The following is a 27,579-nucleotide window of genomic DNA, read 5'->3' as shown; positions in this document are numbered from 1 at the left end:
TTTATGCACTATTGTAACCTAATTTTCCTTGCATGCACATTAAGGAAATTCTGTTTTATTTAAGAACAGTTGATTCAAACGTTAATGCACTTTACAAAGTGAATTTCATTTCAATAAAAGATGCGATGCTCGATTTGGTTTATATTTGCATGTTGCGCTCGTTTGCTCCCTCTTGTGGGCATAGGAGACAAAACAGCACTTTTTTTCCTCTAACATGAAGTATTGCCTTTAGAATTCGAATATAATTTGAATTTTGCGATTATTTACGAAAGAAATTCGAACTTAGCTTTTCAGCCATTTTGACAGCCCTATTCGCCAGTTGGTCGGTTTTTTTTTTATGAATTCTAGCAATGCAGTGTCGTGAGAACACGAACAAACGTGAACGACTCTCGGGACAGTTGATGGGCCAGTAATGCATCGTCACGAAAGTTTCAACCTCGCCACATGAAATATTCAAGCGTAAGAAGACGAGAAAGAGAACTCAATTACTCGCTGTGTGGGATGTTCTCTGTGCATAAACATTAGAAATCTGTGTCTGCAGAATACGTGTGAATACTGAACTCTTTCACGTCGTCTTGCGCTTGAAATGCCCATATTGGGAAGTATCCATGTGAACAGTCAGATGTGTCTTAAGTGAACATAAACAGTTGAGATGTTTATTAAGATGTATATCATTTTTTTCTTTTTTATGTCATCCAGCTGTTTTATGCATTCCAAGACAACCGCTACCTCTACATGGTGATGGAGTATATGCCAGGCGGAGACCTGGTCAACCTGATGAGCAACTATGATGTGCCTGAGAAGTGGGCACGTTTCTACACTGCTGAGGTTGTGCTGGCACTGGACGGCATCCACTCCATGGGCTTCATTCACAGGTCTCATGCACACATTAAACTGCACTTTTCTGGTGTGCTTGCTTGCTTGAAATTTTGAAGATTACCAATATGTGCGTGTTAACATTCGTCTTAGGGATGTGAAGCCTGACAACATGTTGCTAGACAAGGCAGGCCACTTGAAGCTGGCAGACTTTGGGACCTGCATGAAAATGAACAAGGTACCAGAGACGTGCGAAACTACACATTTTCATAAAAGTCATTGTCACGTGTGTGTGTGTGTGCTTAGTGTAGAATTCCTAATCCTTTCCTAGATCTGATAACCATATTGTTGTGTAATAAACACACAAAAATGTTTTTGTGAAGCATCTGATTGTACTTTAGCACAGTATTGTACAGTAAATTCCCACAATACTGTGTACAGTGTACAGTTTTTAATGACCGACAAGTTCAATTAAACCGTCAAAATATGAGGATTATAGTATTTTAAATATGAAGGAAAAACAAAACACTAAACTTGGTTAAGGTATTTGTCTGACAGGCAAACTACAGCCTCGGGGGGGGGAACTGCATAGAACAACAAAAATCTTGCAGGAAAACACATACATTGACTACAACATAATCAGTTATTAATATTTACTTGATTCTCTCTTGTGTTTGCATGTTCATCATTTCTTTGTATGACAGCCTGACCAAAAATGTTGTCGGCACAATTTGGCATGTTTCATTGCGTTCTCACAGATTAAACAGTTGACTACAAGCACAACTATGCAATATGCTTAAAAATATCTTAACTCATTTTTAATAATATTTAAATAAAGTTTGAAGATGTTAATTTTCCTATGCCGGACATCACTTCTTACTGTATGATAGAATTTCACCTGATATATTGTAAATTAAACTGTGTACGAATCTTATTTGGGAAAATGACATCAATTATAACCCCATACTTGATGTTCAATGGAAATTAAGACATTTAACAATTGAAATACATCAGTTCAGGAATCTGCATTTGACATACAGACGAAGAAAGAATAATTCATCATATGATTCATCATTAATTAAACATTTTCTTTAGCTTCTCTACTTGGGTATGACCCAAGAATAACCCACCATCATAGTTATCAATACAACTGTATATAAACATAAAAAAAAGTAAAAAAAAAAATATATATATATATCCTTTGTACTGGATGAAATGGCAGCTGTCTGTCTCACAGAGCAGTGAATGTTGTTTACAGCAATCCACACAATTTCTTATACCTTTAAAGCACCATTACTAAAAAAATATTAAAAACAATAATCTAAAAAATATCTACATCTAAAGCTAGCATCTAAAGTCAGTTGGTGAATGACATCCTGAACCATTCCTACAAAGCACTGTTGTTTGAGTTCTGCCGCAGACTATATTCTGTTGTTCTCCTCCTCTCAGGATGGGATGGTACGATGTGACACAGCAGTAGGAACTCCAGACTATATTTCTCCAGAGGTACTGAAGTCGCAGGGAGGAGACGGCTACTATGGCCGAGAGTGTGACTGGTGGTCTGTGGGAGTCTTCCTCTATGAGATGCTCGTTGGTGAGTTTAGCATCAGTCTCGCATTTGCAAACAAGCTTGAATGCATTTGCAGCTTTTCAGGTGAACGTTTATTTTTCATGAGTGTTAGTCAACCTTGCTGTGCCTTTGGGTTAGATTTGACGGTTGCAGTCAGTGGGTAATCTAACAAAAACACTTTAAGTAAAAGAATTCATATTCACAGGAGCAAATTTAGCTTATGTGAATATGTTTGTTATTCAGAACAAATTCAAGCAGCATAGTAAATGTCAAGTGCTTGCGTTTTATGACAGTTGAAAGTTGGTTTGATTTGCATGGGAGCATTAAACTGGTAGTCCGTTTCCCATACATGGATTTATATGCTAAATACCAATATTGTCACCACATTATTTCATATGTCATCACTTTTGTTTGTTTTTTGCACATGACATGCAGAAAAAAAATAGGCCAATATATTTGTCTATTATACAGTATCAATTAATATATTAATTAAACGTGAGGACGTTGTATTAATTTGTTTCTATTATTTAAAGGTACACTATGTAAAGGTCCACCATTTTTGGTTCAAAATTAACCGGATTTAAAGTCATTACATCATCAGTCTTTCTCCCAAAACGTGTTTTTGTCTTACCCTGATTCACTAAGTCTAAGTATTTATATTTTAGACCTGTCGGGATGGTTTTCGCTGCGTACATACATCGCGTCATATCCGTCAATAGAGAGTAGTTGCTCCGGCTACTTTGACGTGCGTTTAGTGTGGGGTGGCTGAGGTTACTTGTCACAATGAGCGAGAAAACTCTGGGGATTCACCCGTTTTAACAAACGCCGAAACGAGGAGAGTCTGCTGGCAAAAAGAGAACACGACAGAGTTCGTAATAAAACGAGATCAACATTGGCTTTTCGTAGATGGCGAGATGTGATGTTGTATTTTAGTGGTGAGTAAGGTGTTTTATTAGATAAAGTGCCATATGTAGCTCTCAAACAGAGTTCATTGTAAAACTGTATCTAACGTGAAGGGTCATATTCATCCGCACAGTCCCGCAGAGCCAAAGCACAACCAAAACAATATTCTTCCACAAAATGCATGCAGTTTTGCTTTTTAACCGCTTGAAGGTCAAAAGTTGCATAGTACATGTACATTTAATACAAATATATATATATAAGAAATATTTGCATGTATATATATATTTATATATAAATGAAAACGAGATTCATTGTGTAGTGTAGTCAGCTTCAGTTAGTTATAACTATATAGTTTTCGCAGAAGTGATTGACCACTTAAGTGATTTTAAAAGGAGTGTTCTTTTCTTGATTTACGTATGAACCGGTAACTTGTGTGATTTGATTAAATAACCAGGTTATAAGCCATTTGTTGGTGAATCAGAGTATATAGTGTTTGTGCAAGGACAGCTCATTAGAAAGACATGTTTTCTTATTATTCGTATTATTTTGTGGCGCACAGTCTTTATATCTCATCACATTTCAGACTGCTTTGTTTAGAATCCTCATGTTGCAAATTACCATAGAAGTTGCCTATTAAAAACTACACTTCTGAGCATAGATCCCTACATCAAGAGGGAAGGTCTTGGCAGAAGCACAAGAGTAGCTGTTCGTTCAGTTTGGCTCCAGGTTAAATTCTTAGAAACTAAACTCGAAAGACGAAGACACATTTCTAAGAATGCGAGACTTCCCAACAGATGGAGGGATCACAAAGCTTGGGATAGAGGAAGCATTCAGAAGAATAAGTGTTATGTGTTGTTCAATGTATCCTCAGGTGACACGCCATTCTATGCTGACTCTCTGGTGGGCACCTACAGCAAGATCATGAATCACAAGAATGCCCTGACCTTCCCCGAGGACAGCGACATCTCAAAGGATGCAAAAAACCTCATCTGTGCTTTCCTCACCGACAGGTTTGCATAAAAAAAAAAAACACTTTTTAGCTACAAATAAAATATAGTAAGTGTTTTCCGCACTGATCAGTTGCATATCAGGGATTGACGGAAAGCATGTTAACTCAAAATACACTGTGCTAATTTCATCTCATCTCATCTCTCACTAGGGAAGTGCGGTTAGGACGCAATGGAGTCGATGAAATCAAGCGACACGGTTTTTTCAAGAACGACCAGTGGGCATGGGAGAACATCAGAGAGAGTGAGTTGAGTTTCTGAACCTCAGATCTGCCAGCTTGGTTACCTTTTCAAAATTCCGACCTTTTTGATTCTTGTCTTTTATCTTTGAAACCATCTACTGTTTATACTAAGGTCTGAAAAACACCGGGGTCCAAAACAACACTGGACCCCAAAACAACACTGGACCCCAGTGACTTTAATTATATGGACCAAAAAAAAAACTAATTATAAGACATTTTAAAAATATCATCTTTCATTGTCCACAGAAAAATAAATGCACACAGGTTGAAAGAACATGAGGGTTGAGTTGAGCTCTTCAGTGAGAGAGTTTCCTTTTTCAAATGCAATCTAGTGCACAATACAATCAAATAAAAAAAAATGAACCATCTAGACCAGGGTTGTCAAACTCAGTTCCTTGAGGGCCACTGTCCAGTAGAGTTCAGCTCCAACTCTAAATAAAAACACCTGAACCAGCTTTCAGGATTACTAGAAACTTCCAGGTGACCTAGACACCAAGGGCCAGATTTACTAAACAAGGAGCACTTTTTACTAAACAAAAGTGCTCATGGGAGTGGAAAGTTCTGCGCGTGATCTACTGACGACGTGCAAATGAAAGAACATTTAATGGATCATTTCCATATTGGCCAGTGCAATCTACCAAGAGCAGCGCAAATTAGCATCTGGTTTAAGGGGCTGTTTTACATGACACCATTTTCAACTATAAAGGTCAAACTTTTTATGCATTTTGGTCGTTCGTTTACACGACAGCTGTGTTTTGACAACGGTGCCTGAAAATGCAAACTTTTGAAAATAGGCTTTAAATGCAAGTTTTTGAAAACATTCTCCATTTAAACGTGAATCTCTGAAGACGATGACGTCTTGCACATGCGTATTACGTGTTCAGTCTATAGTGTTTCATCGCCGTCTAATGGCCTGGCAGCAAATACAGCGTATTTAGTCGTTTTCACGGATCCATGTGAATGGGCATCGTTTTGACAATGGTGGCGTATGTACGTGAAAAAACTCAAAGGAAAAACTTCTCTGTTTTAAGCATTTCGTTGTCTTGTAAACGTCCCCTAAGACATGCTTTTTGGGGTGGTAAATAATGGCGCAAATATCAGTGAATTGACTAGCGCAGACCTTAGTAAATTACTTTGCATCATTAATTTAGATACTCTCCACCCATAAATTTTGCATCTGAAAGAGAAACTCTTACAAATGCATATGCAATAAGGTCAGCCGCAAAAATAACCCTGTCCATGCCTTTTCAGCACTTATTTTTGTCTTAAGTAAATCCTGACAGTAGTTTTTTAACGCCAAAAAAGTGTTTGCGCTGGTAAATCTGTTGAAACTAAGGGGGCTTTCACACTAGCACTTTTGGTGCGCACCCGGGTTCGAATGACGTCAGAGTTCGGTTCGTTTGGATGATGTGAACGCTGTTTTCCGAACTCGGGTGCGCACCCGCGAACCGTACTCGAGTCCGCTTAAAAAGGTGGTCTGGGGTACGGTTCATGTGAACTTGGGTACGGTTCGCTGCTGATATGAACGCAATCGAACCAAATCGCGGAAGTGAACCACTATTGATGCCATATAGTGTGGTGCGTGCCTGCGTGCGTGTGTGTTTAACAACTTTAAAAGGGTCTATACACTTACCTTGACGAAAAACGGGATTGACGCACTGCAAGCAGAGATGATTTCTGCTTGCCTCCACAAAAATTGTCTTCGGCGGACATCCCGCTGTCTTTGGAACGGTTTTAATATTTTTGCGGCAGACAGACGCAAGTGTGTTTCTGTATCTTTTCTTTGAAAACAAAACCAAAGGTTAAAATAAGAAGAACAAACGTGAAGCGAGCAATTCTATCCATTTTGACGCCTTTTCATAGCGGTTACCAAGCAACACGAGCACGCGCCAGCTGCAGCTTGATGACGCAAGCGTACCGCGGTTCAGATACAAATAATATAATGTGAACACAGTCCATCGGGGGCAGGGGGAGGGGGGAGCAATCGAACTCGGGTTCGGAACAGGCAATCGAACCAAGTGTGAAAGCACCCTAAATCACTGATGTTTGGGGATGAGCTCCTCTGACTTGAGTTTTAATGCAACCACCCAAAGCACCCTAGCAACAACACAGCAATGCACTAAAACCCACTGGGAACCTTTAAGCAACTGCATAATAAGTCCATGGCAAACACTCACATTTCCTTAAGAAAATATAAACACGTGTGCAGTAGAATCCATTGCATATAGTCTAGTGTTGCTTCTCTATATTAAGATTCAACAGTATCTGTTCACACCAAGTGCAAATAGCCTGGCTTGTTGGCAGAGGCTATTTACACTAACTCCACCCACAATTGTCTAACTGAGCCAGACAAAATTACAAAAGAAATCCTGTTGGAGTTTCTGAAATATTGTGCATGGATTGAGTGATTTACATCAAACTTGAGCTGTAGGTTTGGGAATGATGGTTCATCTCATGGATGTGACTATTGTGAGAAAGCACCATCCTTCAGATGAGACGTTAAACCGAGGTCCTGACTCTCTGTGGTCATTAAAAATCCCATGGCACTTCTCGTGAAAGATTAGGGGTGTAACCCCGGTGTCCTGGCCGCATTTACTCCATTGGAATTGTATTCACCAGTTTTCAGCACTGTTCTCTACTCTTCTGAGTAGAGACACAAATATACCAAGAACAACTGTAGTGAAATTGTACCTTCCTTTCATCAGACTTCACTTTTTGCATTTGTAGCATTCTTTGTTTGTTCTCATTAAAATGTACTACTTTATTGTTGCATGTAGCGGCTGCTCCAGTGGTGCCGGAGTTAAGCAGTGACGTAGACACAAGCAACTTCGACGACATTGAGGAAGATCGAGGGGAGGAGGAGACATTCCCCATTCCTAAAGCGTTTGTAGGCAACCAGCTTCCGTTTGTGGGTTTCACCTACTACAGCAATAACCAGTGAGTACAGGCAGTCAGTGCTTAGATCCCAGGTGTTTGTGTTACATTGGTAAAAGTGTGAAAAAAATGATTAATTATTTACTCCCTATCAGGTTTCCTCGGGAATCAACTATAAAGATTGACAAACGCAGCTCAACAAAGGAAGATAAGAGTCACGTAAGAACCTCTAAACAGAGACTTTAAATGAAAGAGTTTAAAGCACTATAATAGTGAATCTTTGTCTTAAACTGTGAGGATGATTGATTGTGTTTCTCTGATCTCTCAGTTGGAGAATCTTCAGAAGAGAATTTATCAGCTAGAAGAAAAACTTCAGAGTGAGATGCAGCTGAGAGACGAGATGGAGCAGAAGTGCAGGTGTTTATCTGTCTGCTTGCCCATCCACCCAAATAACCTTATCCAACCATTCATCTGTCCATCTAAACCAATCTAACACCTCATCCAGAACCAAACTCCTTATCCACCCATCCAAAACCAAACACAATTTCCAAACAAATAAAACATTTCATCCATCCATCCATCCATCCACCCAGAACCAAACACTCTATCCAAAACAAATAAAACACCTTATCCATTCATCCATCCTGAACCAAACACCTCATCCAAACCAATCAAACATCTCATCATCCATCCCAAACCAAACACCCAATACAGACAATCCAAACACTTTATCCATCCATCATCCATCCATCAGAGTCAAACACCTCATCCAAACCAATCAAATACTTCATCCATCCAGAACCAAACACCCGAACCAAACACTTCATCCATCCACCTACAACCAAACATACGATCCAAACCAATCAAACGCCTCATCTATCCATCATACATCCAACCAAACCAAACTCTTCATCCATCCAGGGTTCCCACGGGTCTTTGAAATCCTTGAAAGTTTGTGAATCTGGGGGGGGGGAAAAAGTCAAGGCCCTGGAAAGTTTTTGAAAATAACCATACATAGATACAGGTCTTTGAAAGTGCTTGAATTCATTTTGTGCAAGAAGTTTTCTAAAAAAAAAAATCCATAGTATTCCCTCCGGGCCGCTAATGTGTTATTTCGCCAACACTTTGTGGCCTATGCATACTAGCTTGATTCATTTACGCTAGTTACGCGCATTTACGCGTTACGTTAAGTGTTTCCCGCGTGAGGTACTTTGTGTTGTACGTTGCCATGACATTCACAGGCGCAAAACTGTAACAATGTATTAACAAGGTAACATGATGTAACCTTGCTCTCACTTGAAACGTGTCCCCACATTAAGTCCTTGAATTTGAGGGTATTGGACCTGGAAAGTCCTTGAAAGGTCCTTGAATTTGAAGTTAACCAAGGTATGGGAACCCTGTCCATCCAGCCACAATACATCATCTATCTATCCCAAATCACCATCTCCAATCTCAAATCAAACTCTCAGCCAGCCATGTGAAGATCCATCTATCCCCAACAATAAATCCATCTTTCCCCAAATTAATCTCCTCATTCCTATATCCAAACCTAAATTTAAATAAAAAAAATCAGGCCTCTGAAATCTGTTCTTTGATTTGTTTCCCCCTCAGGGCATCCAATACAAAGCTAGACAAGATAATGAAAGAGTTAGATGAGGAGGTGAGTGAAATGATTTAATCTCTAAAGCATGTATCTAAATGAATACAGAGGATATGTATTTTGTATGCAAAGCTCCAATAGATAATTAAAGTTAAATTTAATTATATCTGGTGAAACTTTTATATTTTATATTATGTTAATTCTCGGTTTCTAGTTATTCTGTTGTCTTTACGTGTTTCAGAGTAACCAAAGGAAGAGTGTGGAGGCTAACATGTCTTCACTTGAGAAAGACAAGATCATGATCCAGCACCGAGCAACAGAACATCAAAGGAAGGCTGACCAGGAGGCTGAAAAACGAAGAAATCTGGAGAATGAGGGTGAGGAGTCGTCGGGGTCTCATTCTAATTTTGATAAGGCTTCAGGTTTCGCTCAATAATACATTTATATAACTAATTTTAAAAATGAATTTAATATAACATAAAACAATTTTTATTTATTTGGATTTGCATTTAAAAGAAATAAAATTCCCCAAAGTGTTATAATGTATTTCTATAATACAAAAAAATTCTAACAAATGTGGAAGTAAAACAGCTATACATAAAAAAAGACTTACAGAGCCGTATTATCTTTGCAAGCACAGACTTTTTATTATTTATTTAGCTTCAAACTTATATCATAACCCTACAGATATATTCTTGTTCACAGTAATAAAAATAAAACATTGTTTCAAAACATCAAACATTGTCAATAAAGTATGACATGGTGAAAGAAGAAAAAGAAAAAACATGATTGCACAATTAGTAAATGTATGGTGCCCTTCTTTTACCATCCTTTTCCTATGGTGATCTTGATACATTTCTCAATATGCATTTTTGTCTGTACTAGTGAACTTGTGAAACCTCATTAGTCTCTGCCTAAGTTCTGTTCCAATTCAAAGTTCACTTCTAGCCAAATACAGTTCAAATCCCTGGATGTGTTTTTGCTCCGTTCCTTTTATTGAGGATTCATAGGTTTAATAGTTTAAAAATAAAACCCAAAAGAGGCAAGGTTGTGTTTTATATTATATTTAATTTTGTTATAAATATGTATACAGTGAAGATAATCATAGTTTCCAAGATAAGTTTCTCAATGTAAAGAACGGACTTGCGCTCTTCGAAGACTGGTCTTGCCCAGCTACCTTGAAAGAACGGGCGCGGAAGGACACGAGCATTGTTCAGCACGTTTTAGGCAGTGGGACAGTACCATCCAAAGCACAATAAATAAAACATAACATCACAGATGTCATAACCTAATAAAATATTTACTTATTTACCTTATTGTTATTATTGGATATCTTATTGTACATGAGTATTTGTGTAACATTTAACATTGTTTTAAATATGGCAATTAAAAAGTACTGCAGACTTTCACAAGCCGTCGGGTATTTGCGAGCTTTCAGCAGAAATCTCTTGAGTGAGAACAAGAAAAGTTTAAAGCTTACAGGCTTCTGTACATCGTCCGCCTGTGCTGATTTCTGGGGTTTTCAATTCGATTCTCTCAAGTCTGCACTCGACGCATTCTCGATATCAAGAACACATCTGGGCACTTTTTTTACGGGGAGTGACATTTTGAAACAGCACCGCACTAAAGTCCTTGCATCCTCCTGTCTTCAGGAGACCGTACTGCTCAGTCGCACTTGGCGTACTTGGTATTGAAAAATGCCTTGTATTCAGCACTTAGTTGGCAATGTCTTTGGGTTTTCGTCATGAACTCACTGATCTTGAACTCGCAACCATGTTTTCTTCTGTAGAGCTGTTCAGCTGAAATTGAAGTTGTTTCAAAATTGACAAATTTTGCTACATTAACACTGTTATTTTCCTTTTTATTACTGTGAAGCTGCTTTTGAAGCAATCTGAATTGTATAAAGTGCTATAGAAATATATGTGAATTGACTTGAAAGCTTTGGGTTTAGTGAAGGTATATTAACCCTGCTTTCTGGAGTTTACCCCCATGGCAGAACCTCTATCATTGGAAAAAAAAAGACATTTTCATGGCATATTTGCTCAGCCTTAAACAGGCTTTTGAGTTGGGCACTGCAGGTCATTAAATGTTCTGTGGAAAACCACATCTAGCAGAGAGCAGTTATATGTCTGATCTTTGACTATGACAGTCTGTAAATTAGCTAATGGAAACAGGACAATAGCCCTAACATGAATATAATTCACCCAAGCACCACATAGGTCCGTATAATACACATTTCATTGCTCTGTTAACATGTTATTAGGAAAGATAAAGCTTTCCCCCGCCCAGTATTAAATCCAATTTCCTTTTCTCTAGTGTCTACTTTGAAGGAGCAACTGGAAGACTTGAGGAAAATGAGTCAAAACAATGACAAGATCGCCCAGCTACAGAACCAAGTAAGCTTATCAAGAACACTTCTCAAATTTAAATATATGTTAATATAAATATAAATATATAACTTTTAACAAGAACTGTTTTTGGTTTAAATAACCCTCCTGTTTTTTGGGGGGTTGGGCCAGTGAATATGTTTTTAGGGCAAGTAAAACTGGGAACCACTGGCAGTAGAAAAACTATTTAGCGTTGAGCCCCGCTCCCCAAATTGTGACGATTGACAATAAAGATTACCAGCAAAGTGTCAGGATATATCTGTGTCATGTAAATGCAGACTTACAATCCTGTTGCCGCAACACTGACAAGAAAAAGAAAACAAAGACATTTAGTAGCTTCAAGCCATTTGACTTTCTTCTATTACTGACAATGTGATTCTTTGTGAAGCAATGTTTGAAGGCTACATGCTAATGCTTCAATGTATTATTAACTTATAATTATGTTATCAACTATGGTATTAACTTCTGCTATGGTATCGAAACTGTGATATTTTTTTGGAAGCCATTTGTGGGGTGATTTCCTCAAAAAATCATCCAGCAAGTGTGGCTCTGTGGTTCTTCGAAAGGTGTTTACACCACATGATAATTAAGAAACATCATCTCACACAGCTGGGGGAAGCCAACGACCTCCTGCGGGCTGAGTCGGACACGGTGGTGCGTTTGAGGAAGAGCCACACGGAGATGGGGAAGTCCATGAGCCAGCTGGAGGGAGTGAACCGTGAGCTGCAGGAGAAGTGTCGCGCTGCAGAGAGTGTCAAACAGCAGCTGGAGAAAGAGCTTCTGCAACTGCAGACCACGCTGGACACCGAGAGACGCTCCTGCAGCCAGGGCTCAGAGGAGATCAGAGAACTGCAAGGTGAGAGCGGCTCACACTTTCCCCCATTTGACCCCATCAACATAGACCACAGATGAGGACACAGGCAGATTATATTAACACAATATATATATTGTGTATACAGTGCATCCGGAAGGTATTCACAGCGCTTCACTTTTTCCACAATTTGTTATGTTACAGCCTTATTCCAAAATGGATTCAATTCATTATTTTCCTCACAATTCTACAAACAATACCCCATAATGACAACGTGATAGAAGTTTGTTTGAAATCTTTGCAAATGTATTAAAATTAAAAAACAAAAAAAAATCACATGTACATAAGTATTCACAGCCTTTGCCATGACATTTAAAATTGAGCTCAGGTGCATCCTGTTTCCACTGATCATCCCTGAGATACCTGTGGTAAATTCAGTTGAATGGAAATGATTTGGAAAGGCACACACCTGACTGTATAAGGTCCCACAGTTGACAGTGAATGTCAGAGCACAAACCAAGCCATGAAGTCCCAGGAATTGTCTGTAGACCTCCGAGACAGGATTGTATCGAGGCACAGATCTGCGGAAGGGTGCAGAAAAATTTCTGCCGCATTAAAGGTCCCAATGAGCACACTGTCCTCCATCATCCGTAAATGGAAGAAGTTTGGAACCACCAGGACTCTTCCTAGAGCTGGCCGCTTTCGGGGGAGAAGGGCCTTTAGTCAGGGAGGAGACCAAGAACCCGATGGTCACTCTGATCGAGCTCCAGCGTTTCTCTGTGGAGAGAGGAGAACCTTTCAGAAGAACAACCATCTCTGCAGCTCTTGTATGGTAGAGTGGCCAGGCTGAAGCCACTCCTCGGTAAAAGGCACATGTCAGCCCACCTGGAGTTTGCCAAAAGGCTCCTGAAGGACTCTCAGACCATGAGAAACAAAATTCTCTGGTCTGATGAAACAAAGGTAGAACTATTTGGCCTGAATGGCAAGCGTCATGTCTGGAGGCAACCAGGCACCGCTCATCACCTGGCCAATACCATCTCTACAGTGAAGCATGGTGGTGGCAGCATCATGCAAGGGGATGTTTTTCAGCGGCAGGAACTGGGAGACTAGTCAGGATCGAGGGAAAGATGAATGCAGCAATGTACAGAGACATCCTTGATGAAAACCTGCTCTGGACCTCAGACTGGGGCAACGGTTCATCTTCCAACAACGACCCTAAGCACACAGCCAAATAACAAAGGAGGGGCTACGGGACAACTCTGTGAATGTCCTTGAGTGGCCCAGCCAGAGCCTAGACTTGAGCCCGATTGAACATCTCTGGAGAGATCTGAAAATGGCTGTGCACTGACGCTTCCCATCCAACCTGATGGAGCTTGAGAGGTTCTGTAAAGACGAATGGAAGAAACTGCCCAAAAATAGGTGTGCCAAGCTTGTAGCATCATACTCAAAAAGACTTGAGGCTGTAATTGGTGCCAAATGTGCTTCAACAAAGTATTGAGCAAAGGCTGTGAATACTTATGTACATGTGATTTTTTGATCAAGATTTCAAACAAACTTCTTTCACATTGTCATTATGGGGTATTGTTTGTATAATATTGAGGAAAATAATGGATTGAATCTATTTTGGTGCACTGTATATTACAATATAAAAATATATTAAAAACCTGAATGTGCGATATCACAATTAATTACAGAAAAAACTCAGTATCACCACGGGAACCATATCACTGTTTGTAGCATTCTCTCCGCTTGCAGCACTTCTCTCTCAGCGAGTGTCATGGCAGACGAGCAAACACCATAATTTTACAAATACCACTGTTGTTGTGTCATGGAATGTAGTTTTAAGAGTTTTTTTTATTATTTTAATCGAATAATCTAAAGTGCCTGCTTGAATGTTCATTCAGCTGCATGATCAAACAGCTGAAGCCACAACCACATTCTCACTAACCACAGCGGTAACCACGGCGACAGTATCAAACATGGCGGTGTCCATAAAACCGTGAAATTTTACCAAGATTGACGGTGCGTACTTAAATGAGTCCAATTGAGGCCTGAGTTCATCCATTAGGTATTTTAAATAACCAACACTGTTAAGATCTTTGTAACTGGTTGCAGACAGTACGCCTCGCACCCACAGCAGCTCGCAAAGACAGAGTGCTGGATGAACGCAGCCGTATTAAGCACAAAATATGGGACTGTATTCTAGTACTATGTAAAACTTCACTGTAATAGTCCAAATCCTTACGCTGCCGTCTCGTTGTTTTGAGGTAGGAGAGCCCCGGGATGTTTTCTTTCTTTTCAGTTTCTCTTGCATAGAAGTTGTGCTGCTTCGGTAGGCCTGTGCCATTTCAGTTTTATAGAGTGTGCAGAGCATTTTATTCGGTCTTTGTTTAAAACATTTCCACTTCCACTTTAGATCGGGCCAGATATTTTTGTAATAACGGCTGATTTTCAGCATGCATCATTGGGGAACATAAACAGCGCGACGAATTGATGCATTCCACACAAATGGACTAATTGAATTTTCCACAGATTTATTCCAATCAACGTGTAGAAACCTCTCAAAGAGAAATTGGATGCACCTGAGCTGAATTTCAAACGTCATAGCAAAGGACCCTAAATACTTATGTCGGTGTGATATTTCAGTTTTTTCACAAGTTATCACAAATCTGTTTAATTATGGGGTGTAGTTTGACGTGAAAAAATAATCATTTGAAGCATTTTAGCAAAAGGCTGCAACAAAACAATGTGAAAAAGTAAAGGTCTGAATTCTTTATTAATAAAACCATTTTCTATGGTGTGCAAATAGTGTAGATAATATTCATTTAAAATTTCAAAACATTCCCTTTGCAACTATTGTGATAATCCAGTGGGATCTAAGTCTGTTCTTTGTCTCTTTGAAGCTCGGATCACTGGTCTACAGGAGGACAACAAGAACTTGAAGCAGAGTTTGTCTAAAGTGGACCTGGAGAGGAAACAAGTCCAAGACAGATGTAACGTTCTTGAGAAGGTTTGCCGTTTTTTTCATATTATTTTAAAATGCATAAAAACATATTTTAAAATGCAATTTTTAAATATATTTTACATAATATTTGCAGTCTATGAGGGCCTATTAAGATATTTTTGCATTGTGACTATTTTGATTTACTTTTCCATACATTACATTATCAATTTTAAGGGTAGATAAGATATAAAATTGTCCTTATAAGGTTACAGCTCCAGTGGCAAGCTCTTTTATGCCTAAATCTACATTTTTTCACATTTTTCGGACAGTGTAGGAAAGTAAATGTAATGTTAAAAAAAAATAGACTTCATTTAGGGCTGAAACGATTCATCGAGTTACTCGATTCCAAAAATTCCTCGGAGCAAAAACGCTGCCTCGAAGCCTCGTTAAATTCCTGTGATGCACAGGGATCTGATTGTTTCACACGGACCGTTGTTCAATGTTCAGGAAGCACACCATAGCGCGTGATACATTTTGAATTTAGTTGGCGCAATGGTGGAGAGTAAAGGTGCGTGTCCACTACAGCGGCAAAACTCCGCTCAGTGCCGCTGGCAACGCTGTAACGTCTCCGCTTTGGGGTGTGTCTGTTTTTTTGTTAAGGTTTTTTTTTTTTTTACACGGACAGTATAATCATCAGAGATGCACGCGATTCCATTTAGAAATAGACAAGTTTTGTTTCCAAATGCACCAAGAAAAGATATCCTTTCAATTTTATAAACTTTTATAAACCCAGCCAATATAATCAGAATAAACACATCCAAAATAAAATCTTTAACATTTATATAACAACTGCAAAGCGTCTAATTTGTAAACAAAATGATTTACGCATTAAATCCAGCATAAACTTCAGCACAATTTCTATATTTTTAAACTCTCAAAACAGACGTCGCATCCCGAACCTCACAGCAATTGGATTTAGTGCGTAAATCATTTTGTTTACAAATGAGACGCTTTGCAGTTGTTATATATATGTTAAAGATTTTATTTTGGATGTGTTCATTGTGATTATATTGGCTGGGTTAATAAAAGTTTATAAAAGTACATTTTGATGTTTGTTTTGAGATTACAGCTGAAAAAGTCTGATTCTTATTTATAATTGTTTTATTTACATTTATTTTTTTTATAAATTGTATACATTGTGTACCTGTTTGGCTTGATATTTTATATTCATTTATTTTTATTCTCAGGTGGGTAATTTGCAGAAGGTGCAATCCTTTTTTTGTAATGTTGTATTAAGAAGACAAAACAAAACTAAGGCTTTACTATTTAAACTATTTAAACTAAGACTTTACTATTTAAGTTTGTATTCATAGTTTTACATGTTATACATGTTTTTCAGTAAGTTGACTTAACTGTATTGTTATATAATTGTTGGCTTTGGCACTTATAAACACTAAATGGGTAAAAATTGCAATAAATAGGCTTAGTTTTGGAGCCACATGTTGGAGTTGGAATAAATACCTCTGGTTTTTTTTTGAGAAATAAAAGCCAAATGCTTGATCATTTTACAGCCACATAATTTTCGTTATGCATTATTTTTTTTGGTTGTTTAAAAATACACAAAAAAATTATCCGATTAATCGATCGATTAAGTGTTAGATTAATCGATTACAAAAAGAATCGATAGCTGCAGCCCTACTTCATTTTGAGTTTAACCATTCTCTTTACATGGTTTGTTGGTCAGTCAGCACTATTTTGGTAATAGAGTTTGGGCGGGAAAATTCAAGACTTTCTGACATTTAAGTTGATTTGGCTATATATCACTTCTCATTGTATTTCTCTGGATAGTCTTAGCATGTTAGTGACAGTGACAATCTGCTTCCATACAGTGACAATCTGCTGTGAGCATGTAAGACATACTGCTGCTGCCACATAAATAGGCACACTTTAAATCCCATAGCAAGTCTAAACAAGTGGAGCTGGGGGAGGTGGAGGGTCTCAGAAACTCTATAGACCGGCTTACAGCAAACACTGAACCAGACTATTCAAATGTTGAACAAGCAAGCTCATTGGCTGCAATACAGCAGAGGCCAATCAGCTTGTACCTTGTAGGAAACCATATGATTGCTAGCAGATTGAATGTAAAGGACCTATCAGCCTGCGCCTTACGGTTTCATGACTGAACTAGTCATTTTCAGCAATGCACTTAGAATGGAAACCTAGGCAGCAATGTTAGGATTTAACATTTCTCACTGTTTGCAACTGTCTCACCATTAAAAAGTCTGTTTCAAGTGTATAACCATTTTACACACAGTAGAATGAGACTGGCTTAGAATTGCTCCGAGATAAACCGTTTTGAAAATATAGTCTCATGCCATAGTCTCACTCAAGGATAACTGAAAGTGTTTACTTCAAGAAAAATCCACCCACATACATTTTATTTTATGTGTTCTCTGTGTGTAGGCTGTGTGTAGTTACTGTGTTTTGTGTAACCGGTGTTTCTATGTTCTCTGTGTCCTCAGGAGAAGAACAGTCTGGAAATTGACCTAAACTACAAGCTGAAGACTCTCCAGCAGCGGCTAGACCAGGAATTGACTGAGCACCGCATCACGAAGGCTCAACTCACAGACAAATATGAGTCTATTGAGGAATCCAAGTCAGCTGCTATGCACGGTATGTGTGTGTGCAAGACGCACCAATGCCATCTTACTGCGTGTCCAGAGCTGCACGGCGTCTTGTTTAGCTGCAAGCCTGGACACCACCCCCTCACTCACTTGTTTCATTTGCTCCTGATGAATATTGTTGGTGTTACAGGGCTGGAATTTCGGTGTGGGATTGCGCATAATTTAACTCATTCCTGCAGATTTTGTGCTCAAACCCAAAGTGTGAGCACATAAAGCCATCTCACAGTACTAAATTGACTTCTTTTTGCTGCTTATTGCGCTTAAACAGTCAAACAAAATAATGTCAAAATGCTGGTCTTGGTGAGTATTCACATTAACATAGTTATGTTTTTACTGAACGTAAACAGTTGAGAAAGAAATCGGATGTGTAACAGTATAATGGATCTGTGTTTCAGGTCTTAAAGTGACAGCAGCCTAATAAACCTGCTGCCAAATTATGAGATAATATTAAAAATATCTATAAAGCCATTTTCCCCCATTGTATCGATGCAGTGAAAATGCTGAGTGGCTAGTAACTTTGGAAAACCACTAGCCACAGTGGCTGATGAGCAAAAAATCTACAATTAAAGTTGCCCTCTCATGCATGTCCAGGGACAAACTACATTTTATTCACAAAACGTTCTTAAGTCAGAGACTCAAAGTACACTTTTTATGATACCATGCCTGATACAATTAACAGTGATACGATGAATTGCATATTTGTAAACATTTTGAAATGCCAAATATCGACCAATATATCGATCGACTGCTCTTGTCCATGGTGTTCAGTTTTTCTCTTTCTGTTTCTCTGTCAGCGGTGGAGCAGAAGGTGTCGGAGGAGACCACCCTGCGGATGCGAGCGGAGAGCAGGGTGGTGGAGGTGGAGAAGCAGTGCTCCATGCTGGAGTTCGACCTCAAACAGTCTGTGCAGAAGATGGAGCAGCTGATGAAGCAGAAGGAGAGGCTGGAGGACGAGGTGAGTGTCAACCCACCTAACAGCTTGGCTTGAAAAGATTACAAACTGTTAAAGGTGTTATGAATCCAGCATCCTTCGTCTTCTCTCCACCCCCCAAGGTCAAGGAGCTGCGGGTGCAGTTGGAGCAAGAGTCTGGGAAGCGTTCGGTGGCCCAAAACGAGCTGAAAAGCTGGACGATGGAGGCTGAACGCCTGAAAGGATCAGAGAAGCAACTCAAACAGGAGATCAACGCGGCCCTCGAGAACAAACGCTCCGTCGAGTTCCAGTTGGCCCAGCTCACCAAGTATGCTCTTTTGCTCTCTCCTGCCCTCATGAATATATATATATGTACATAGCTCCCTTTTTTAAATAAAAGACACGAAACTCATGTTCTTTGGAACTATTAGGCAGCAATAGTAAAATGATCTAGTTTCTAAACAGGGTCCAAATGATATAAATAAAAGCCTAAATCTTTCTGTTCATTATATAAAGTAGGGATGCACGATATATCGGCCACCGTATCGCACGATATATGTTCATTTATGGTTTTATCGTTATCGACCCGATAAGAAAATTGGGCTGATATATTAAAGCCGATAAATAATGGATAATTTCACTTCAGATGTGCACTGTTCAACATGAAGATTTTGAATTGCTTGAAATATGATTGGAGTCACTGAAAAAAAGGAAAATATGGTTAAGTGCAACATGTGCAGCGCAAGTCCGTCATATAGGCTACATAATAATAATAATAATAATAATAATAATTCATTACATTTATATAGCGCTTTTCTCGACACTCAAAGCGCTTTACATAGAAGGGGGGAATCTCCTCAACCACCACCATTCTCATTCACATAAAATTGAATGAGAACATTTTAATTGTGTGCTTGGGACATGGCTTTTAATGGTGAGACTTTTGTTTTTGTAATGAGGCTCTCAAAAATTATCTAAAAATTATATATATATAATATATCGGCCAATATATCGGTTATCGGCTTTCAAATATAAAGCATTATCAGTAATCGGTATCGGCCAAAATGGTCATATCAGTGCATCCCTTATATAAACCAATCGTATCTCTTCACAAGACTTGGATTAAACCGTTCAATTAATATGGATTCTTTTTATGGTGCCTTCCTGATCTTTTTGGGTCTTCTAAGTTTTAATTACCTGGACTTTAAATGAAGGGACAGAAACCTCTCATTCATTTAAAGTATCTTAATTTATGTATCGAAGATTAATCGTAAATTATGACAGAATTCTCATTTTGGGGTGAACCATCCTTTTAACTTTTTTTTTTTTTAGTACAAGCATTTCTATTGGTCATGTTGGACCCTAATTGTAACTGTTCTGTCCATAAAATGCCTAACTGTCAACAGCTATTACATTACTGAATATTTAGAAGGCTTTTCTGTTGTAGAAAAGGCTATTATTGCAGATTATGTTTAAATCTGGCCAAAACTATTGGCTGCCAGTATTTACACTTGGGATTAAGAGTTGACCTCCGTCTGGAGTTCCACTGCCAGTTAATCGTTTAACTTCCCCTCTGTCGGATTGTTTTGTACCTCAAAGTCTGCATTAAATCATTAACCGATTTATATTAACAAGCTCCTATGGAAGCTTGTTTCTGCCATGGAATAAAAAAATTTAAAAGAGAATAGCTTTTTATCTCTCAATTATGACTTTATTTCTCACAATTGCGAGATTTTGTCGTTGCGAGATAAAAAGTCGCAATTATCTTTTTTTGTGGCAGAAACAAGCTTCCTTAGCAACCTGTATAATTTATATTGGCGCAAAAAGTCAGGATTGCGAGTTTATATCACGCAGTTCTAAGAAAAAAAGTCAGAATTGTAAGACATTGCTTGGTGGAAACAAGCTTCCGTAGGTCCCTGACCTTATTGTGAGTTATGCATCATTTTACATTATTCCAAGAAAAAAAAAACTGTAATCTTTTTATCAAAATATAATTACTTTGTTTATCTCTCAAATGACTTTTGCTTGAGACAACTTGCCCTAATGTGTCAAAAGACCTAGTGGGTGGACCTGCCAGGTTTACACTCATTTCCACTTGCTTGAGCTGTGGAGTCTGAATAAATACCGTTTGTGAAGCTGAAGTGACTGATTGATGGAAGCGTGTGTCTCCTCAGGCAGTACAGAGGAAATGAGGGACAGATGAGGGAACTTCAGGACCAGCTGGAGGCTGAACAGTATTTCTCAGTGAGTATCACAGACTGCTGAACATTTTTCATGTTTCCTTTTCCTTAATGAGGTGAAAACGCATCAAGTGCCTCGTGTGTGATCATCATCTTGCTCATTACATTATTTGCTTACAGTGTTGTGTCGTTGCCAATTCTTGCCTCACAGAGGTAAAATACTTCCTAATCCTGATATTGTAGCATCACGGTAAAAAAAGAAACAACTTTAGCAATGCTTTTGTAACCTTTTCCAGGTGTAAAGCCCCATAAAGCTTGTTGGGTTCAAGGCATATTTCATATGTGCCAGGTTTCCATTCAAGTTGCGAATTCAATTTATGTAAAAAAAAAAAAAAAAGAAGAAAAAAATTGGAATCTTGAAAAAACTGATTGCAAAGAAAGCTACATTTCCGTTAGTATGTACAAGAGAAATGCTTCAGTATATCACCGGAAATGGAAATTGTAGATACAGGAGAAGCTACCGTGGCTTCTTTTTTTAATGTAATAAATGACTTTGAGCTTAGTGCAAGCAGACAAACCAACACAATTCACAACAGAGGCAGATGCTTGTATTATATAATGTCTTCTCTGAGCAAATTATTCAGTCACAGGACTTGTTTAGGCAAAGTCACATTACATTTTTTGATATGTTTCCATAATATCTTATGCACAAAAAAAAACATCCACCGCAAACAATTATTTTTTTATGTGTGTGTTTTTATGCAATGTCACAAAATGAGCATGAAAATACATTGATGGAAGCCTAGCTAGTGACCAATTTTCTTGAGATTAAAAAATTTGTCAGTAACCAGACTAATGCCCGGGACACACCAAGCCGACGTCAAAGAACCAGCAATGATAAAAGCTGACTGTTGTCGCCTCTCGTCGTCTGCGTCTCGGTCAAAAAGCTGCGCTTGAACACAGTAAAACGACTAAAGGTGACTGTCAACTATCACATGGTTTCTGCTCCTGCGTGTAAGGAAGTATCTGTCTAGACATCAATAGTCTATTTTCATCATTCAAAAAGGGAAACCAAAACTAGGACTGCAGAAATACAAACCATAAACAAAGCAGTGATCGCTGACCATTTTGAATATCAATTACACTGATCCCTTTCTTCATTCCAAGCGGCTCATGTTATTATGAAAATATTAGTGCATTCAAATGCTCAGGTAAGGCCCTGTTTACACCTGATATTAACCCTCTGGGGTCTGGGCTGTTTTTGGGGCCCTTGAGATGTTCTGACATGCCCTGACATTTGTGCTTTTTTCAGTTGCTTATAAACATATTAATGGCAAAGGTGTAAATTCACTCTATAAAGCACAAACAGGGCTACCATAATATGTGAGCCATGTGTATGTACATGTTTTCATTTTTGAGAGAATAATGTTTATGCGTGGTTATTGAAAAAAATAAAAAATAAAAATTCTGAAATAAGGCCACAAAACACATAGTAAATATGTGTCAATAAGACTTTTGACAAATGGATGTCCTCGCCTAGTGTTTTTTCTTCAAAATTATGTGAAAATAGTCTTGCTTTATCGTTCACATAAAACCATACATTGATTTAAATTGATGTAAAACAGGTTTTGCTTGGAAATCCAATATGCGAGGGGGAGGAGTAGTTTACACCTTAGATTACAGTGTCCCACCCACTCTGCATAATGACTCTGCATAATGATGAGCCATTCACTCAGGTGTGAAACTGACTGAGCCACAATACAAGAACAACAGATATATTTAGAAGACTTATATTGACCATTTAAGATTTTGCTTACATCTATCTTGTAAATATGTTTTGCTATTTTATTAAAAAGGTTACAATTACAACAATAATTACAATTTCAACAATATTTCAAGTGTACTCTTTCTTTGTAAAAAAAAAAAAAAAGATTATAGGCCTACATTTTATCTATGTATTCATATTTCAGTCGATTTTTACTCATCTCAGTAGCAATTCAGTTTGCTAAAACATCATCATTCATTCACACACGCGATTTAAATTTAACTTCTGGCAAAGATGAAGTTGACGATAGGCTATTGACTCGCGATCTTCGCAGTAGGCTAGTGTTTTGGATGGTTTGTTTAGAACCAGCTTTCTGTAAATATATTTCACATTTTTTAGACATGTGAGGCGAGAATAGGCTACGGTCTGGTTCATGATGATCTCCAGTTCAAGCACCTTATGTTGTGATTGCTAGCCTATATTTACTTTAAATCCAGGAAATTTGTTAATGAAAAAATTATTAAAATTAAGATACAATTGATACAAAACGAAATTCGTTTTAAAGAAAGGATTTGTACTTTCTGTTTTGAGGTCTCTGTGAAAGTTTGAAAGTCTTTTAGTGCTTTTTTTAGAGCGCTCGCGTCCATAATGGAGAACTGTCACGTAATATTGTTTTTTCCTCATAAATGCGAACACGAAAAATAAAAGACAAAAGACTTTTAAGTAAAACTTACTCTGAAATTGTGTTCGCGGCGGAATTCGCTCTTCAAAATGCTGCCGTTCGTCCTCTGAGGAAAAGGTGCATTCTTCCTCGCTGTCCAGAATCATCTGAAGGGAGTCTTTATTACCGGAGAAGCGTGTCATACTCAAAACGCGATGAACTATCAGTCTGAAGTCTGATGAACAAACTGTGTTTTTATGGCATTGATCGGGGGGCGTATGCGATGCATACTAGATCAGGTAAACTATTTACATGTGAATCGCGCCGGGGGCGGGGCGGCTGCAGCTCATTTAGAGATAATGAAGGGAGAAGGAAAAACGGTACCTCTCCTTGCTTTCAAAGGGATTACATGAGTTAAAAACATTTGTTTTTTATATAAATTACTTCATTTAAAAGAGGAGATTTCAAGCTTCATAAAGACATATCTCACGTGCCTGTGTGAGAAGTATTCGCTGAGTTATGATTCATTTTCGGACGCGTTTCAGAATGGACTACACGGACAGAGAGAAGGCAGAACTCGCTTCGTGATTATTTTTCTTTATTTGGCAAAAAGCACAACATTTTGTTTTTATTGTGAGTATACACAAAAATAATACACATTTAACAGAATCGATTGATGTATGAAACTTGTTTTATAAAATCAAAGTCAAAAGAGTATTTGGGGTCTCAATTCAACTCATAAGGAAAAAAGCGAGCAGATCACGCCGGCGTGATCTCCGACCTCTGAGGGTTAAAATCATTTTGGTCGATCGGATCACAAGTGAGCGGCGTTAAATACAGGTGTAAACGGGGTCTAAAACGTTTTGAGCTCTTCCACTTCCAGATGGAGTCAAAAACTCATTCGCCCGGATTGCTTTCGTAGAGTAAACGCTCATGTGGTCGAATGTGTTCAAACAACCACAAATGACCATCTACTCTACGCCAACTGACCTAATGCGTAAACATGGGAAGTGTGTAGCCAGACGGGATTTAAACTTTGTCGGCTGAAGACCCAAGTTTGGTTTGGAGATGAAAAACGTACCAAACACAATGTTCTCTCACCGTTCCTGAGTTCTGGTCTTGAGCAGAAACGAAAGCTGCTGCTCGCCGTATGTTTTTCTGTTTTCTCCAGTCAGTTCATAATTAAACTGCGTGAGCTTGTTTCGTCCATTAGATGGAAAGATCTGAAAAAGCCCATACATTCACCCGCCTTTAGACCCTCCCCTCGAAGAAATCAGTCAGAAGTGGTTGAAAGTGGGCAAAAGAGACGGATAAAACATCAGTTGTAAACAGTCATGTGTCTCACTCGTCTGCTTATGATGCGATCGACCAAAAACGCATCTTAATACCAGGTGTAAACAAGGCCAAAGATGATGTAAAGTTATAACAGCCTTCTGTCTGTACCTTCTTGACTTCTTTACTCATTTTCACCACTTTCGCTTTTATTCTTGTGCACTGATTTGTTCGCTAAGCTAATCAGCCAATCAGAGTGATCCCTCTCACCGACAGCCCGACGCTGATTCAACATGCTGAATAATCCCCAAAAAAACCCTGACGGCGTCCGACTAGAGCCAACAGTGCAGAACACACCGAAAAAACCAAGCCGACCGACGCTCAAAAACCGTCGGCATGATGTGTCCCGGACTTAAATAAATATAATAGTCACTTCCAAACTCATCTCCTTAATGAAAAACCTCTAACTCCTAACACACAGCGGACCACCACTGCAATTAAGTGGTGCAGAGTTAATTATTCTGCTTTTACCACAATTACAGATGTGCATGTCTAATATAGTACATTTCTCTCAATACATTTCTCAGGGTTTTGGCCTGAAGCCACTCTTTTGATTAACTTGGCACTAGCCTTGGCTTAGGAAGGAATTGATGGAGTTTGGCAAAGTGATATGGAAATTGAACTTGAAATTGTATACAAATTACCTAACATTTTTAAAACAAATAATAATCGACAATGCCATGGTATAAGGCCCAGCTTAATGAGTTACGGCCATGTCAGGGTGTTATGTTCTTGTGTGTGGTCATATCATGAGAGGAAATCAGCATCGTTTATACATTCTCAAGCCATTTTTTCCTGTTTTCAGACACTCTATAAAACTCAGGTGAAGGAGCTAAAGGAGGAGATAGAAGAGAGGAATCGACAAACTCAAGACGCTCTCAAAAAAGTCCAGGACATGTACTCAGAGAAGTAAAAGTCCTCTTCATGAATTTGTTGCTTTTAGAAAAATGTTAAAGGAACTAAAGAGTGTCTTGTGACTCAGAAATACCGTTGAACGTTCTTGTGAACTCCTCCTCCATAAATGTTTTTTGTAGGGAGTCGCTCTCTGCCCAGTTGGACCTCACCATGACGAAAGCAGAGTCGGAGCAGTTGGCCCGTGCGCTTCAGGAAGAACAGTATTTTGAACTCTCTCAGGAGAACAAGAAGGCTGTGTCACGTTACAAACTGGAGATCTCAGAGAAAGACTCCAGCATCACACAGGTCTGTTATTAGCAAAGGACAGGCATCCTTCTCTCAATCTGACCATTTCGTTTATATAGTCCGTTTGTCTTCCAGCACATTTTCCGGATTAGAACTCTATATGCCACCTGCAATTTTACTCATTAGTCATTATTGTCAACTTTGTGGTTATATTAGTGGCTTTTAATTGGAGTATAATGCATTTTCGTTTAGCTTGAGGAATCCATTAAAACTCTTACCAAAGACGTGGAGATCCTCAGTAAGGAGAAGACCGAGTTGGATAAAAGGCTCCGAGCTCAAGAAGAAGGTAATCTTAATTCCAAGTGGTTGACTACAGTTTATCTTTACGCATTAACACGACTTTTCTAATGTCTTCCTGTAGAGTTTGCAGCAGAGAAGGAGGAGGTGGAAAACTCAGTGAAGGTGAACTACGAGAAGATCCTTAATATAGAAAGAACTCTGAAGATCCAGGTATGGCCACCATGCAGCAACTTTGTGTAAATAGTGTATGTTCTACAATCTTTTCAAATTTAACCTAATTAATCAATGCAATTTTACCTAATATTTATATGGTATATGTGTAATTTTATTGTTATTAGAATATCAGGTCGTTAACTAATATATTAACTAGGGTTGTCAAGAGATTAACATTTTTAATTAGTTAATTACACAATGTGGCAATTCATTAATATAATTGATTGCAAATTAATCGCACATGAAATTTGGCTGAGAAATTAACCCCGCCCCCAAAAATAAAGTAATTATTGTGTTAAATGAAAAAAGCATGAAATAGACATTTCAAAAATTAGCTTTAAAAAGATTTTTTTTTTATTCAAAAGAATTTATTACACAAACTTTTAGGCCTCAACAGCTGTGAGGGTGAGTAAATGATGATAAAATTTAGATTTTTGGGTGAACTATACCTTTACTGGGTTTTTTATTAATATGGAAATATAAAATATTTTTTTAATGAAATGATACTCTCAATAAGAATCTAAAACTACCAGTAGGTGATGGTAAATTCTTAATGACGAAGTCATGGAGTTCGATTCATTCGATTCGCTCAAACAGCTGATTCATTCAGGAATGAAGTAAATAGTTCTCTTTATGAATGAGTCATTGAATCATTGGTTCACCCGATCAAAACACAGATTCATTCAGAACGAAACACCGCTGTGTGTTTTCTCGGAGACGCTCAACAGTTCTGCTCTGGCTTTGCAGGTAATATTTTCGTTGATATTTTCGTTGGCAAAATCGAGCTAAAATTAGACCATATTGTGTCTAAAATATAACACAATATCAACTTATTTTTTGAACTGTTGTATGAAATCAATATCACATTTGCACTCATGCTATTTGAAACAAAACAGCACTCGTGTGAAATTGCTTAACTATATCAAATAATATAAATATGAGACAGAATTTTTGCGTTTTTGCCCTAATATCTTGAATTTTAGGGCCATTATAACTGCATTCTATAGGCTCCATCACACAGTGATGCTTCATGCTCGCATATAAAAATATTTTATATTTCCATGTTAATAAAAGACCCAGTAAAGGCATAGTTCACCCAAAAATCTAAATTTTATCATCCAATCAACTGGATGAAATCTAAGATGACCTTCGTAGCTCTGAGCTGCGGAGCTGCTGCGTTAAATGCCTTAATAATTTTAACGTGTTATTTTTCCTCCATAACTAATTAATTATCAAAGTA

General features: G+C 38.3%; 1 protein-coding gene across 2 annotated transcripts in view; it reads left to right on the top strand.

Moving 5' to 3' along the window:
• rock1 (Rho-associated, coiled-coil containing protein kinase 1) overlaps positions 1-27,579 on the top strand; it is a 78,608-nt gene that overhangs the window by 35,054 nt on the left and 15,975 nt on the right. For both annotated transcript variants that reach the window (XR_014030817.1, XM_081375153.1), the window contains exons 5-25: positions 700-875; positions 970-1,054; positions 2,266-2,410; positions 4,161-4,299; positions 4,449-4,540; positions 7,316-7,475; positions 7,568-7,631; positions 7,741-7,829; positions 9,024-9,072; positions 9,254-9,389; positions 11,329-11,408; positions 12,009-12,255; positions 15,114-15,220; positions 17,677-17,827; positions 18,633-18,793; positions 18,892-19,076; positions 20,923-20,992; positions 25,492-25,595; positions 25,721-25,886; positions 26,079-26,172; positions 26,248-26,336. Coding sequence is in view for 1 of the 2 variants with exons in the window: in XM_081375153.1 (XP_081231279.1) it covers positions 700-875; positions 970-1,054; positions 2,266-2,410; positions 4,161-4,299; positions 4,449-4,540; positions 7,316-7,475; positions 7,568-7,631; positions 7,741-7,829; positions 9,024-9,072; positions 9,254-9,389; positions 11,329-11,408; positions 12,009-12,255; positions 15,114-15,220; positions 17,677-17,827; positions 18,633-18,793; positions 18,892-19,076; positions 20,923-20,992; positions 25,492-25,595; positions 25,721-25,886; positions 26,079-26,172; positions 26,248-26,336 (2,589 nt within the window). In the remaining variant the exon portion in view is untranslated. The remainder of the gene's footprint in view (positions 1-699; positions 876-969; positions 1,055-2,265; positions 2,411-4,160; positions 4,300-4,448; positions 4,541-7,315; positions 7,476-7,567; positions 7,632-7,740; positions 7,830-9,023; positions 9,073-9,253; positions 9,390-11,328; positions 11,409-12,008; positions 12,256-15,113; positions 15,221-17,676; positions 17,828-18,632; positions 18,794-18,891; positions 19,077-20,922; positions 20,993-25,491; positions 25,596-25,720; positions 25,887-26,078; positions 26,173-26,247; positions 26,337-27,579) is intronic.

Source organism: Scardinius erythrophthalmus (assembly GCF_964197995.2).
Source record: "Scardinius erythrophthalmus genome assembly, chromosome: 9".
In the NCBI taxonomy this organism is placed as follows: domain Eukaryota; kingdom Metazoa; phylum Chordata; class Actinopteri; order Cypriniformes; family Leuciscidae; genus Scardinius; species Scardinius erythrophthalmus.
The sequence above is the reverse complement of the archived record's forward strand: the minus strand, read 5'-3'. Positions and strand labels throughout refer to the sequence as shown.